The 12,622-nt window shown below is 43.1% G+C and overlaps 1 protein-coding gene across 1 annotated transcript in view; it reads left to right on the top strand.

Moving 5' to 3' along the window:
* The window catches only part of LOC124042141 (probable G-protein coupled receptor 158), a 118,602-nt gene that overhangs the window by 12,676 nt on the left and 93,304 nt on the right, over positions 1-12,622 (top strand). The window contains exon 2 of the mRNA XM_046360515.1: positions 451-556. Coding sequence (XP_046216471.1) covers positions 451-556 — 106 coding nt within the window. The remainder of the gene's footprint in view (positions 1-450; positions 557-12,622) is intronic.

Raw genomic sequence — 12,622 nt, 5'->3', positions numbered from 1 at the left:
CCTCTGCCCTTCTTTCATTCTCTGACACTAAAAGAGACATCTGAGTTGAAGCTAACTGCTCTCTGACCTCTCGCCACCCTCTCACTCTTTCTCTCTAACCTCTCTCTCTCTGACCTCTCTCTCTCTAACCTTTCTCTCTCTCTGACCTCTCGCCACCCTCTCTCTGATGTCTCTCCACCCCCTCTCTCTCTCTCTCCCCCTCTCCACCCACCCTCTCTCTGTATCTCTCTCTCTCTCTCTCTCCCCCCTCCTCTCTCTCCATCCCCCACCCTCTCTCTCTTTCTGACCTCTCGCCACCCTCTCTCTGGTCTCTCTCTGGTCTCTCTCTACCCCTCTCTCTCTCCAACCACCCTCTCTCTGTCTCACCTCTCTCCACCCCCACCCACCCCTCCCTCTCTCTCTCTCTCTCTCTCTCTCTCTCTCTCTCTCTCTCTCTCTTTCCTATTACAGGGGTGTGGTTCGAGTGGACATCAACCTCCAGGATGTGGACATTGACCAGTGCTCCAGCAGTGGCTGGTTTGCTGGAACTCACCGCTGTAATCTAACCAGCATGGATGTGAGTCTACTTCTCTGATCCTTAAATTAGTCCATTAATCTGTCCAACTTTCCATCTATCCATCCCTCCCTCCATCCATCCATCCACCCCTTTGTCCATCCATCCATCCATCCATACAAAACAATCATGCAGGACATAAAGCCCTTAGTAAGAATAATAATAATAATAATATGCCATTTAGCAGACGCTTTTATCCAAAGCGACTTACAGTCATGTGTGCATACGTTGTACGTATGGGTGGTCCCGGGAATCAAACCCACTACCCTGGTGTTACAAGCGCCATGCTCTACCAACTGAGCTACAGAACCATGCAGGACATAAAGCCCTTAGTAAGAATGTAGGACATAAAGCCCTTAGTAAGAATGTAGGACATAAAGCCCTTAGTAAGAATGTAGGACATAAAGCCCTTAGTAAGAATGTAGGACATAAAGCCCTTAGTAAGAATGTAGGACATAAAGCCCTTAGTAAGAATGTAGGACATAAAGCCCTTAGTAAGAATGTAGGACATAAAGCCCTTTGTAAGAATGTAGGACATAAAGCCCTTAGTAAGAATGTAGGACATAAAGCCCTTAGTAAGAATGTAGGACATAAAGCCCTTAGTAAGAATGTAGGACATAAAGCCCTTAGTAAGAATGTAGGACATAAAGCCCTTAGTAAGAATGTAGGACATAAAGCCCTTAGTAAGAATGTAGGACATAAAGCCCTTAGTAAGAATGTAGGACATAAAGCCCTTAGTAAGAATGTAGGACATAAAGCCCTTAGTAAGAATGCAGGACATAAAGCCCTTAGTAAGAATGTAGGACATAAAGCCCTTAGTAAGAATGCAGGACATAAAGCCCTTAGTAAGAATGTAGGATATAAAGCCCTTAGTAAGAATGTAGGACATAAAGCCCTTAGTAAGAATGTAGGACATAAAGCCCTTAGTAAGAATGTAGGACATAAAGCCCTTAGTAAGAATGTAGGACATAAAGCCCTTAGTAAGAATGTAGGACATAAAGCCCTTAGTAAGAATGTAGGACATAAAGCCCTTAGTAAGAATGTAGGACATAAAGCCCTTAGTAAGAATGCAGGACATAAAGCCCTTAGTAAGAATGTAGGACATAAAGCCCTTAGTAAGAATGCAGGACATAAAGCCCTTAGTAAGAATGTAGGATATAAAGCCCTTAGTAAGAATGTAGGACATAAAGCCCTTAGTAAGAATGTAGGACATAAAGCCCTTAGTAAGAATGTAGGACATAAAGCCCTTAGTAAGAATGTAGGACATAAAGCCCTTAGTAAGAATGTAGGACATAAAGCCCTTAGTAAGAATGTAGGACATAAAGCCCTTAGTAAGAATGCAGCAATATGTATGACCCTCTGAATGTTATTGCTAATGCATATAAAATCTCAGAGTACTTAGCAAGATAACACACATCCAAGATGTGTACTGCTACTGGGAGAATCAAAGAAGGCACGATAAAGAAAAAAAAAACCTGTCCTGATCTTAATAATAATTCCCCAAACAGAATCTATTGTCTCGTTGTGAAGTTAACGGATGACGTGGTTTGTCTCCATGTAGACAGTAAATCACTCTGGTGGAGCAGAGGGCGGGTTTCATCTTTGTTCTTATGTAAAGAATAGCAAGATTAACAGAATTCTGTAGCAATATTTGCATTGAATATGGGATGCTGCAAATAATAGACCATTGCTTGAAGGTGCGTGTTGTCCACAGCTTAATACAGTGTAACATACTCTGCAAGTGGAACAGGGAGGTTTTAACCAGTGTTTCTAGTGACTGGCACCGGGGGGGGGGGGGGGGGGAATGTCATATTTGATCACCCTCAAAGTGCAGGAGTTTTTGATGACGTGAAGTGTGTGTGTACTGTGTTTGAAGTGTGTGTCAAATATGTGTCATGTGTAATGTGTTGAAGCTAAATTTAGTGGTGGGGTCGGGCTCGTTGTTCAGGCTTGTTGATCAGGCTTGCTGTTCAGGATTGTTGATCAGGCTTGCTGTTCAGGATTGTTGATCAGGCTTGCTGTTCAGGATTGTTGATCAGGCTTGTTGATCAGGCTTGTTGATCAGGCTTGCTGTTCAGGCTGGTTGTTCAGGCTGGTTGATCAGGCTTGTTGATCAGGCTTGTTGATCAGGCTTGTTGATCAGGCTGGTTGATCAGGCTTGTTGATCAGGCTTGTTGATCAGGTTTGCTGTTCAGGCTTGTTGATCAGGCTTGTTGATCAGGCTTGTTGATTAGGCTTGTTGATCAGGCTTGTTGATCGGGCTTGTTGATCAGGCTTGTTGATCAGGCTTGTTGATCAGGCTTGTTGATTGGGCTTGTTGATCAGGATTGTTGTTCAGGCTAGTTGATCAGGCTTGTTGATCAGGCTTGTTGATCAGGATTGTTGATCAGGCTTGTTGATCAGGCTAGTTGATCAGGCTTGTTGATCAGGCTTGTTGATTGGGCTTGTTGATCAGGATTGTTGTTCAGGCTAGTTGATCAGGCTTGTTGATCAGGATTGTTGATCGGGCTAGTTGATCAGGATTGTTGTTCAGGCTTATTGATCAGGCTTGTTGATCAGGCTTGTTGATTGGGCTTGATATTCAGGCTTGTTGATCAGGTTTGCTGTTCAGGCTTGCGTGGCATGGCCTTGGCTATATGATATATTATAAATGCAGTGTAATGGATTGCAACAAGAACACTGAATTATTGACCATACTCGTTGTCTGGTTGCTCCCCCTCCTAGGTGTTTCCTTCTTCTGGGAGTCCTACTGAAGGAACATACCAAGGTTCCATGTATCCCTGTTCTACTGAAGGAACATACCAAGGTTCCATGTATCCCTGTTCTACTGAAGGAAGATACCGAGGTTCCATGTATCCCTGTTCTACTGAAGGAACATACCAAGGTTCCATGTATCCCTGTTCTACTGAAGGAACATACCGAGGTTCCATGTATCCCTGTTCTACTGAAGGAAGATACCGAGGTTCCATGTATCCCTGTTCTACTGAAGGAACATACCAAAGTTCCATGTATCCCTGTCCTACTGAAGGAACATACCAAGGTTCCATGTATCCCTGTTCTACTGAAGGAACATACCAAGGTTCCATGTATCCCTGTTCTACTGAAGGAACATACCGAGGTTCCATGTATCCCTGTCCTACTGAAGGAACATACCAAGGTTCCATGTATCCCTGTTCTACTGAAGGAACTATACCAAAGTTCCATGTATCCCTGTCCTACTGAAGGAACATACCAAGGTTCCATGTATCCCTGTCCTACTGAAGGAACATACCGAGGTTCCATGTAGGCTTGTTGTTCAGGCTTGTTGATCAGGCTTGTTGATCAGGCTTGTTGATCAGGCTTGTTGTTCAGGCTTGTTGATCAGGCTAGTTGATCAGGCTTGTTGATCAGGCTTGTTGATCAGGATTGTTGATCAGGCTTGCTGTTCAGGCTGGTTGTTCAGGCTGGTTGATCAGGCTTGTTGATCAGGCTTGTTGTTCAGGCTTGTTGATCAGGCTTGTTGATCAGGCTTGTTGTTCAGGCTTGTTGATCACGCTTGTTGATCAGGCTTGTTGATCAGGCTTGTTGATTGGGCTTGTTGATCAGGATTGTTGTTCAGGCTTGTTGATCAGGCTTGTTGTTCAGGCTTGTTGATCACGCTTGTTGATCAGGCTTGTTGATCAGGCTTGTTGATTGGGCTTGTTGATCAGGATTGTTGTTCAGGCTAGTTGATCAGGCTTGTTGATCAGGATTGTTGATCAGGCTTGTTGATCAGGCTAGTTGATCAGGCTTGTTGATCAGGCTTGTTGATTGGGCTTGTTGATCAGGATTGTTGTTCAGGCTAGTTGATCAGGCTTGTTGATCAGGATTGTTGTTCAGGCTTATTGATCAGGCTTGTTGATTGGGCTTGATATTCAGGCTTGTTGATCAGGTTTGCTGTTCAGGCTTGCGTGGCATGGCCTTGGCTATATGATATATTATAAATGCAGTGTAATGGATTGCAGCAAGAACACTGAATTATTGACCATACTCGTTGTCTGGTTGCTCCCCCTCCTAGGCGTTTCCTTCTTCTGGGAGTCCTACTGAAGGAACATACCAAGGTTCCATGTATCCCTGTTCTACTGAAGGAACATACCAAGGTTCCATGTATCCCTGTTCTACTGAAGGAACATACCAAGGTTCCATGTATCCCTGTCCTACTAAAGGAACATACCAAGGTTCCATGTATCCCAGTAACCTGCCAAGATGTGTTATATTGTTAAAATAATCACTAGTTCTGAGAGCTAAGTTGTGTGTAATAAAGAGAAGTGTGTGAGCAATTCTAGTCTTGTCAGATGAGTATGACAAAAACACTGTGACAGGGGTTGATATTTTTAAACAACATTTCAGAGCACATTGGACTTTGTCCTCTATTGACTTTGGATCTGCTGTGTTTTAGCTTAACAGCAGCCAGTGAGTGGATGTCATCTCCTATCAGTCTCCTCTCTGTCCCAACAGAGATGTTAACGATGTTAACTGACAGAAGCTTGAATAAGGGTAGGGGCCAGGGGGTCAATCACTGAGTTGCCTACTACTCACCAATAGAATCGAAACATGAACTTATGCCCATCAGGAAAGCAATTTTATGAACGTAACTATTCCTCAACTCCTGAATAAACAAATTAATACTTCAGTAAATAAATCATTCATGCATCAGTATTTCTAATTATGCTTTTTGGGGGGTTAATGACATACATTTTAGTTAAATTAATACGATAGTCAAGTTTGGGGGTTGCTTTCATGTTGTTATTTGGGAGTTGTGTCTTACTGGCTCGTGCACTCTGTGGAGGAGCACTGATGGATTTGACTAGTCATGCTGTATCAGCATCCACCATCTGCCCCTGCATATCCCTGTGGTCTCTGATACCCTGTGGTCACACATAGCCTTCAGTCCCCGATACCCTGTGGTCCCACATAGCCTTCAGTCCCCGATACCCTGTGGTCCCACATAGCCTTTATTCGTGCTTCTACACCTGCATTGCTTGCTGTTTGGGGTTTTAGACAGGGTTTCTGTACAGCAGAAAGAGATATCACCGGATGTAAGCTTTATAAATACATTTGATTTATTCCCAGATAGCCTTTAGTCCCAGATAGGCTTTAGTCCCAGGTAGCCTCTATTCCCAGATACCCTGTGGTCCCACATAGGCTTTAGTCCCAGGTAGCCTTTAGTCCCAGATACCCTGTGGTCCCACATAGGCTTTAGTCCCAGGTAGCCTTTAGTCCCAGATACCCTGTGGTCCCACATAGGCTTTAGTCCCAGGTAGCCTCTATTCCCAGATACCCTGTGGTCCCACATAGGCTTTAGTCCCAGGTAGCCTTTAGTCCCAGATACCCTGTGGTCCCACATAGGCTTTAGTCCCAGGTAGCCTTTAGTCCCAGATACCCTGTGGTCCCACATAGGCTTTAGTCCCAGGTAGCCTTTAGTCCCACATACCCTGTGGTCCCACATAGGCTTTAGTCCCAGGTAGCCTTTAGTCCCAGATACCCTGTGGTCCCACATAGGCTTTAGTCCCAGGTAGCCTTTAGTCCCAGATACCCTGTGGTCCCACATAGGCTTTAGTCCCAGGTAGCCTTTAGTCCCACATAGCCTTTAGTCCCAGATAGCCTTTAGTCCCAGATAGCCTTTAGTCCCAGATAGCCTTTAGTCCCAGATAGCCTTTAGTCCCAAATAGCCTTTAGTCCCATATAGCCTTTAGTCCCAGATAGCCTTTAGTCCCAGATAGCCTTTAGTCCCAAATAGCTGGCTGCACAATATCCTGTGCAGATTGACTCTACCAATCATATCATGCTTCTTTAAGACTTGATCTATAACTCTTACTAGAGTTGAGTTTACCAATTCCCTTGCTCTGTATATTTGGATCGATCAATCAATAAACCAATCAATCAATCAATCAATCAATTAATTAATCAAATGTAGTTAGCATTTTTAATAGATAGCTACATGTCACAAAGTGGACATACAGTATAGACACAAAGTGGACATATGAGGAACATACATGCGTAGCTACACATCACAGTAAATTGGCACCGGGCAAACCATTTGTCAAGCACAGACTTTCCCTGTGTGGAGCACTGAAAAAGACCCATAATGTAGCTATTCTGAATGCTCTGCCTCCTTCTCTTTGAAGTACATTGATGAGTCACCACAGCGCTTGTCTTCAGTGGGCTGGAATCCATGGTTACGGAGCTCCAGGTGATTGTCATCTCACATCGAGTCAAGTCTTAATCATCCCGCCGATCTCTTATGAGCTCCTTTTGAAAGAGGGAACAGGCATTATAGTGGCGATCGATATGGAGCCGTATGAATCAGTCAAGTACCTGTAATTATAAGTCACATTAGTGTTTCCCTTGGCATTGATTTGGCGGGGAACCCTACAACAAGGCCTTGGTGTTGGCACCCTACAACAGGGCCTTGCTATTGGCACCTTACTTCAAGGCCTTGCTGTTGGCACCTTACAACATGGCCTTGCTGTTGGCACCTTACAACACGGCCTTGCTGTTGGCACCTTACAACAAGGCCTTGCTGTTGGCACTGTCGTGTCTTTACTATCATTAACTGAAGACTGATAGTTTTTATCATAGATTCTCTGTAATTAGTATTACGCGATAAGACTGATTAATCATGTGACCGTAATTACTAGGACACTAGGATACTAGGGCACCAAGGAAATATTATCAGATTACAAAGTTATCATTTCCTAAAATAACTTTTCAGATATTTTATATCTGAATTAATGAATTATTTACTTTACCTCACGTTAGTCTCATTCCAAACTTCGTAAATTGTTGGTTATCTGCACGAACCTATTCTTCACTGTGAGTCATCCATACATCAATTGTCTTAAATCATTTATTTATTACTAACTAAGTAATTTGCAGAAATGCATAAACAAACACACAAACAAGGTAAATGTTTTTACATGAAATTATAGGAGAATGTGCCCTAGTGGGCTGAACCATCATAGCGGGTTGTTAGACAAAAGGGGAAGTGGGGGTCGACCAAGAAGTCACTACAAAGTGATAATTATAACAATTGAAATGCTAATCCTTTGCACATGAACGCTCACTCATTCGGGAACAATTGCAATCAATATATATATTTACGCTCAGTGTGTCGTCTTGATCACTGGTGAAAAGTTCATTTATTTTGTAGAATTGTCCGTCTCTCTCTGTCACGGTTATAGTGGAAAGTTCAGAGTGACAATCATTTGTTTCTTTATAGAATGGATGTTTCGGCGGTTGTCGTTCTTCGCGTTCAATGATACTGAATTCCTAGTTGCAGACTAGTAATTAATATCAAAGACTTGTTCTTATTCTGTCGGTATCGATAGTCTAAGAGTTTAACCACGTGGTATGGTTAAAAGATTCAGCAATGGTCTACAACCTTTGTCTCCTCTAATGGAGAAAAAAATGGCCTGCAACCTTTAGCCATCTCGTAATTGAGGTAAGCTCGGTCTGCTGATCGAAAACCCGAGTGGGGGTTTTATTCGGAAGGCAGAAAAGGGCTGTCCCAGGACGCCTGACCATAACTGGGCTCAGGGGCGGTCCTCTGATTTAGTTAACTCCAATCCCCTTTTTGAGTTTTCCTTCATTAAATAGTCCAAAATCATATTACACAATTTTACAAACTGTATCATAATCACTCATTCATCTTAATATCTGAGGCTACCATAACGCTGTTTATATAATAATGTGGCCACACCGTCTCCCATGAGCTTCCCCAGGTTGTGACACATGGACCAGTTTGTTGCTGGATTCTTCACCGATCTTTTATACTTTCTCCGGAATATGAAAATTGTTCGTACCTCAAGTTCTGTGAGGTGGAAAGAATAACTTTGTTCTCTATGAAAATGTACTCTCTCTATACTGTGTGTCCATGAGGAGATCCTCAGGAATTTACGACATCTCTCTGACCACAGCAACCTAGTTGAAGGAGGAAAGGGGGAGGCAGGGAGAGGGGGATGGGGCTTGCTATACCCAAAGAGGCCAACGTCATGACAGCACCTTACAACAAGGCCTTGCTGTTGGCACCCTTCAACAGGACCTTGGTGTTGGCACCCTACCACAGGGCCTTGGTGTTGGCACCCTACCACAGGGCCTTGGTGTTGGCACCCTACCACAGGGCCTTGGTGTTGGCACCCAACCACAGAACCTTGGTGTTGGCACCCTACCACAGGGGCTTGGTGTTGGCACCCTACCACAGGGCCTTGGTGTTGGCACCCTACCACAGGGCCTTGGTGTTGGCACCCAACCACAGAACCTTGGTGTTGGCACCCTACCACAGGGCCTTGCTATTGATTTGGGGGTGTTTGTGCTTTAGCTGGAAACACAATCACATAGGTGATATCAATAAGCCGATGTCAAGGCCAAAACCTGCACTGGTTTAAATGTATCTGTTTTAGCTTCCTCCTTCCCTGTAAGCTTCACTTACTTGTTCTATCTTCTTCTCTACTTCCTATTCAGGATCTTAAAGTGCCACTCCCTAATCATCTCTACATATTGACTCATTGTCCCAATTCCCACTCTTGTCTCTATTACCCTAGTGGCAATATGTGCCACATGGTGTAATTATCTGTTTGCAAACTGGCTTTTTGGTTGAGAAGACATTATATAACCAGATTACTACCAATTTGTCTCTGTTATAACCAGATTACAACCAAGTCATCTCTGTAACAATCAGGTAAAGATATATTTGTCATGACAAATCAAGACATAATGGGGGAAAAAAATGTTTTTTTAATTAGCAAAACGTCCCTATACAGCCAGTATACAGCCTGGCCTCATGACGTTGTTGCAACCAGTTTTGACCAATAGAATATTATTATCACACAAACATGTTTGTTGAAAAGCTATAGAAAGTTTATGCAGGGCTCATCAAGTCCTTGAAGACTACAAAGACCTCCCCAAGACACCTCCCCCACAAGCTCTCCCTAAGATACTTCCCTTAGACCCCCTCAAGTACTCCCTAAGATACTTCCCTTAGAAGACCCCCTCAAGTACTCCCTAAGACACCTCCCTTAGAAGAGCAATGTGCTGCTCTGTCCTGACGCAGGGGATCCCTCTCCTAGGGAGGGTGAAGTGTTCGATGCCGATATAACGTAGACACGAAATCGAGTGGTTTGCTTCCAAAAAGTGGGCCTCAACTGGATACGTCGAATTTTTGCTCCTAATGGTGGTACGATGCTCAGAGATTCATACTTTTAATTTGCGCTTTGTTTTACCCACATCATTTTTACCACAATAATTTTGTAGTTTAGTCTCCTCAACTTCTTCAACAGCCACACCATTCATTACCAGATTCAGCTGAGGTCTAGCACTTAAGGAATGATTTGTACCAAATACAATGCTCTTAGTTTTAGAGATGTTCAGGACCAGTTTATTACTGGCCACCCATTCCAAAACAGACTGCAACTCTTTTTTAAGGATTTCAGTTACTTCATTAGCTGTGTTTGCTGATGCGTATATAGTTGAATCATCAGCATACAAGGACAACATGCTTTGTTTAATGCCAGTGGCAGGTCATAGGTAAAAATAGAAAATAGTAGAGGGCCTAGAGAGCTGCCGTGCGGTACACCACACTTTACATGTTTGACATTAGAGACACTTCCATTCAAGAAAACCCTTTGAGTTCTATTAGATAGATAGCTCTGAATCCACTATATGGCAGAGGTTGAAAACCCATAGCACATAAGTTTTTTCAACAACAGGTTATGGACAATAATATCAAAGGCTGCACTGAAAGCTAACATTACAGCTCCCACAATCTTATTATCAATTTATTTCAACCAATCATCAGTCATTTGTGTCAGTGCAGTACATGTTGAGTGCCCTTCTCTATAAGCATGCTGAATGTCTGTTGTTAAATTGTTTACAGAGGAATAGCATTGTATTTGGTCAAACACCATTTTTTCCAACAGTTTGCTAAGAGCTGGCAGCAAGCTTATAGGTCTGCTGTTAGAACTAGTAAAGGCTGCTTTACCACTCTTGGGTAGCAGAATGACTTTGGCTTCCCTCCAGGTCTGAGGACAAAGACTTTCCTCTAGGCTCAGATTAAAGATATGACAGATATGAGTGGCTATAGAGTCAGCTACCATCCTCAGTAGCATTCCATCTAAGTTGTTAAAACCAGGGTTGTCACTATTGATAAGTAACAATAATTAGCCCAGATATAGGGAGCCTGCATGGGAAGCAAGGGTTGGAACCGGTTCAGGGAACAGAACCGGAAATGGGAAAATAACTAAATGATTTGAGGAACAGAAACCAAACATAAAAATAAAGTGATTTAAAAGCATGGGAACCCGTTAATAAAGTTATTTTACATTCCAGGCATTTATTTCCAGACCCGCGAAAATCACAATAAAGCGTCTATGCAAAGCCCTCACTTTGTTATTCAGAAACTTATTCCAGCGTCTGCCTGCCAGCTGAACATCTCTGTCAGTGGGTGTGTGTGTTTAGGCTAACTGCCCCTACCCTCTGAAGCATAGATTACTGTAGCCCCTCTCCCTCTGAAGCATAGATTACTGTAGCCCCTCCCCATCTGAAGCATAGATTACTGTAGCCCCTCCCCCTCTGAAGCATAGATTACTGTAGCCCCTCCCCTCTGAAGCATAGATTACTGTAGCCCCTTCCCCTCTGAAGCATAGATTACTGTAGCCCCTCCCCTCTTAAACATATATTACTGTAGCCCCTCCCCCTCTTAAACATATATTACTGTAGCCCATCCCCCTCTTTAAGCATAGGTTACTGTAACCTACTGACAACATTACAAGCATGATTCAGAAATTTGGGAGAGATGTTTAATTAGAGAAAAAAGCAATGACTTTTTTTCAATGCTAGTTAAGGATACTATAGTTATCATGTTTCATATTGGATTTATTAACAACAAAAAATGTAAAACGTATTTTGAATTCTAGTGCTGCTCTGCACACACAAGCTTGTTGGCTCTGGTCCAACGTTAAACCAACTTGGAAGTTCAAAGACATTGAAAGTTCCTCCATAGAAGACGCTCCTCCCTAGATATAATACTGTGACTCTAATTCAGATCATTTTTTAATTAATTTATCCATTATTTTACCAGGTAATTTACCCGGGAACACGTTCTCATTTGCAGCAACAACCTGGGGAATAGTTACATGGGAGAGGAGGGGGATGAATGAGCCAATTGTAAACTGGGGATTATTAGGTGACCGTGAAGGGTTAAGGGCCAGATTGGGAATTTAGCCAGGACACCAGGGTTAACACCCCTACGATAAGTGCCATGGGATCTTTAATGACCTCAGAGAGTCAGGACACCCGTTTAACGTCCCATCCGAAAGACGGCACCTTACACAGAGCACTTCCCTAGGGCATTGGGATATTTATTTAGACCAGAGGAAAGAGTGCTTCCTACTGGCCCTCCAACACCACTTCCAGCAGCAGCTGGTGTCCCATCCAGGAACTGACCAGGACCAACCCTGCTTAGCTTCAAAAGCAAGCCAGCAGTGGTATGCATGGTGGTATGCTGCAGGGAGGTATACACGTCATAACAAGATGCCCAGCGCTTCAAGGCAAGATTCCTCTATACTCTCTCTCTCTGTCTCTCTGTCTCTGTCTCTGTCTCTCTCTCTCTCTCTCTCTCTCTCTCTCTCTCTCTCTCTCTCTCTCTCTCTCTCTCTCTCTCTCTCTCTCTCTCTCGCTCTCCTCATGTCACGTTCATTATAAAGATGAGACCAAAGCGCAGAGGTCCACATGTTTTTAATGAAACCGTAACTCAGCAAAACAAAACAAACAAGCACAAACAAAACGTGAAGCTATACAAATAGTGCAGACAGGCAACTAAACATAGAACAATATAGAATATATATACATAGAACAAGATCCCACAAACACCAAAGGGAAATGGCTACCTAAATATGATCCCCAATCAGAGATGATAAACTATAAACAACTGTCTCTGATTGGGAACCATATAAGGCCAACATAGAATTACAAACACCTCTAGACCTACAAAACCCTAGACATACAAAAACCCTAGACAATACAAAAACACTAGACAATACAAAACTAGCGTAC

This window comes from Oncorhynchus gorbuscha, linkage group LG08, assembly GCF_021184085.1.
Source record: "Oncorhynchus gorbuscha isolate QuinsamMale2020 ecotype Even-year linkage group LG08, OgorEven_v1.0, whole genome shotgun sequence".
NCBI lineage: Eukaryota > Metazoa > Chordata > Actinopteri > Salmoniformes > Salmonidae > Oncorhynchus > Oncorhynchus gorbuscha.
The sequence above is the reverse complement of the archived record's forward strand: the minus strand, read 5'-3'. Positions and strand labels throughout refer to the sequence as shown.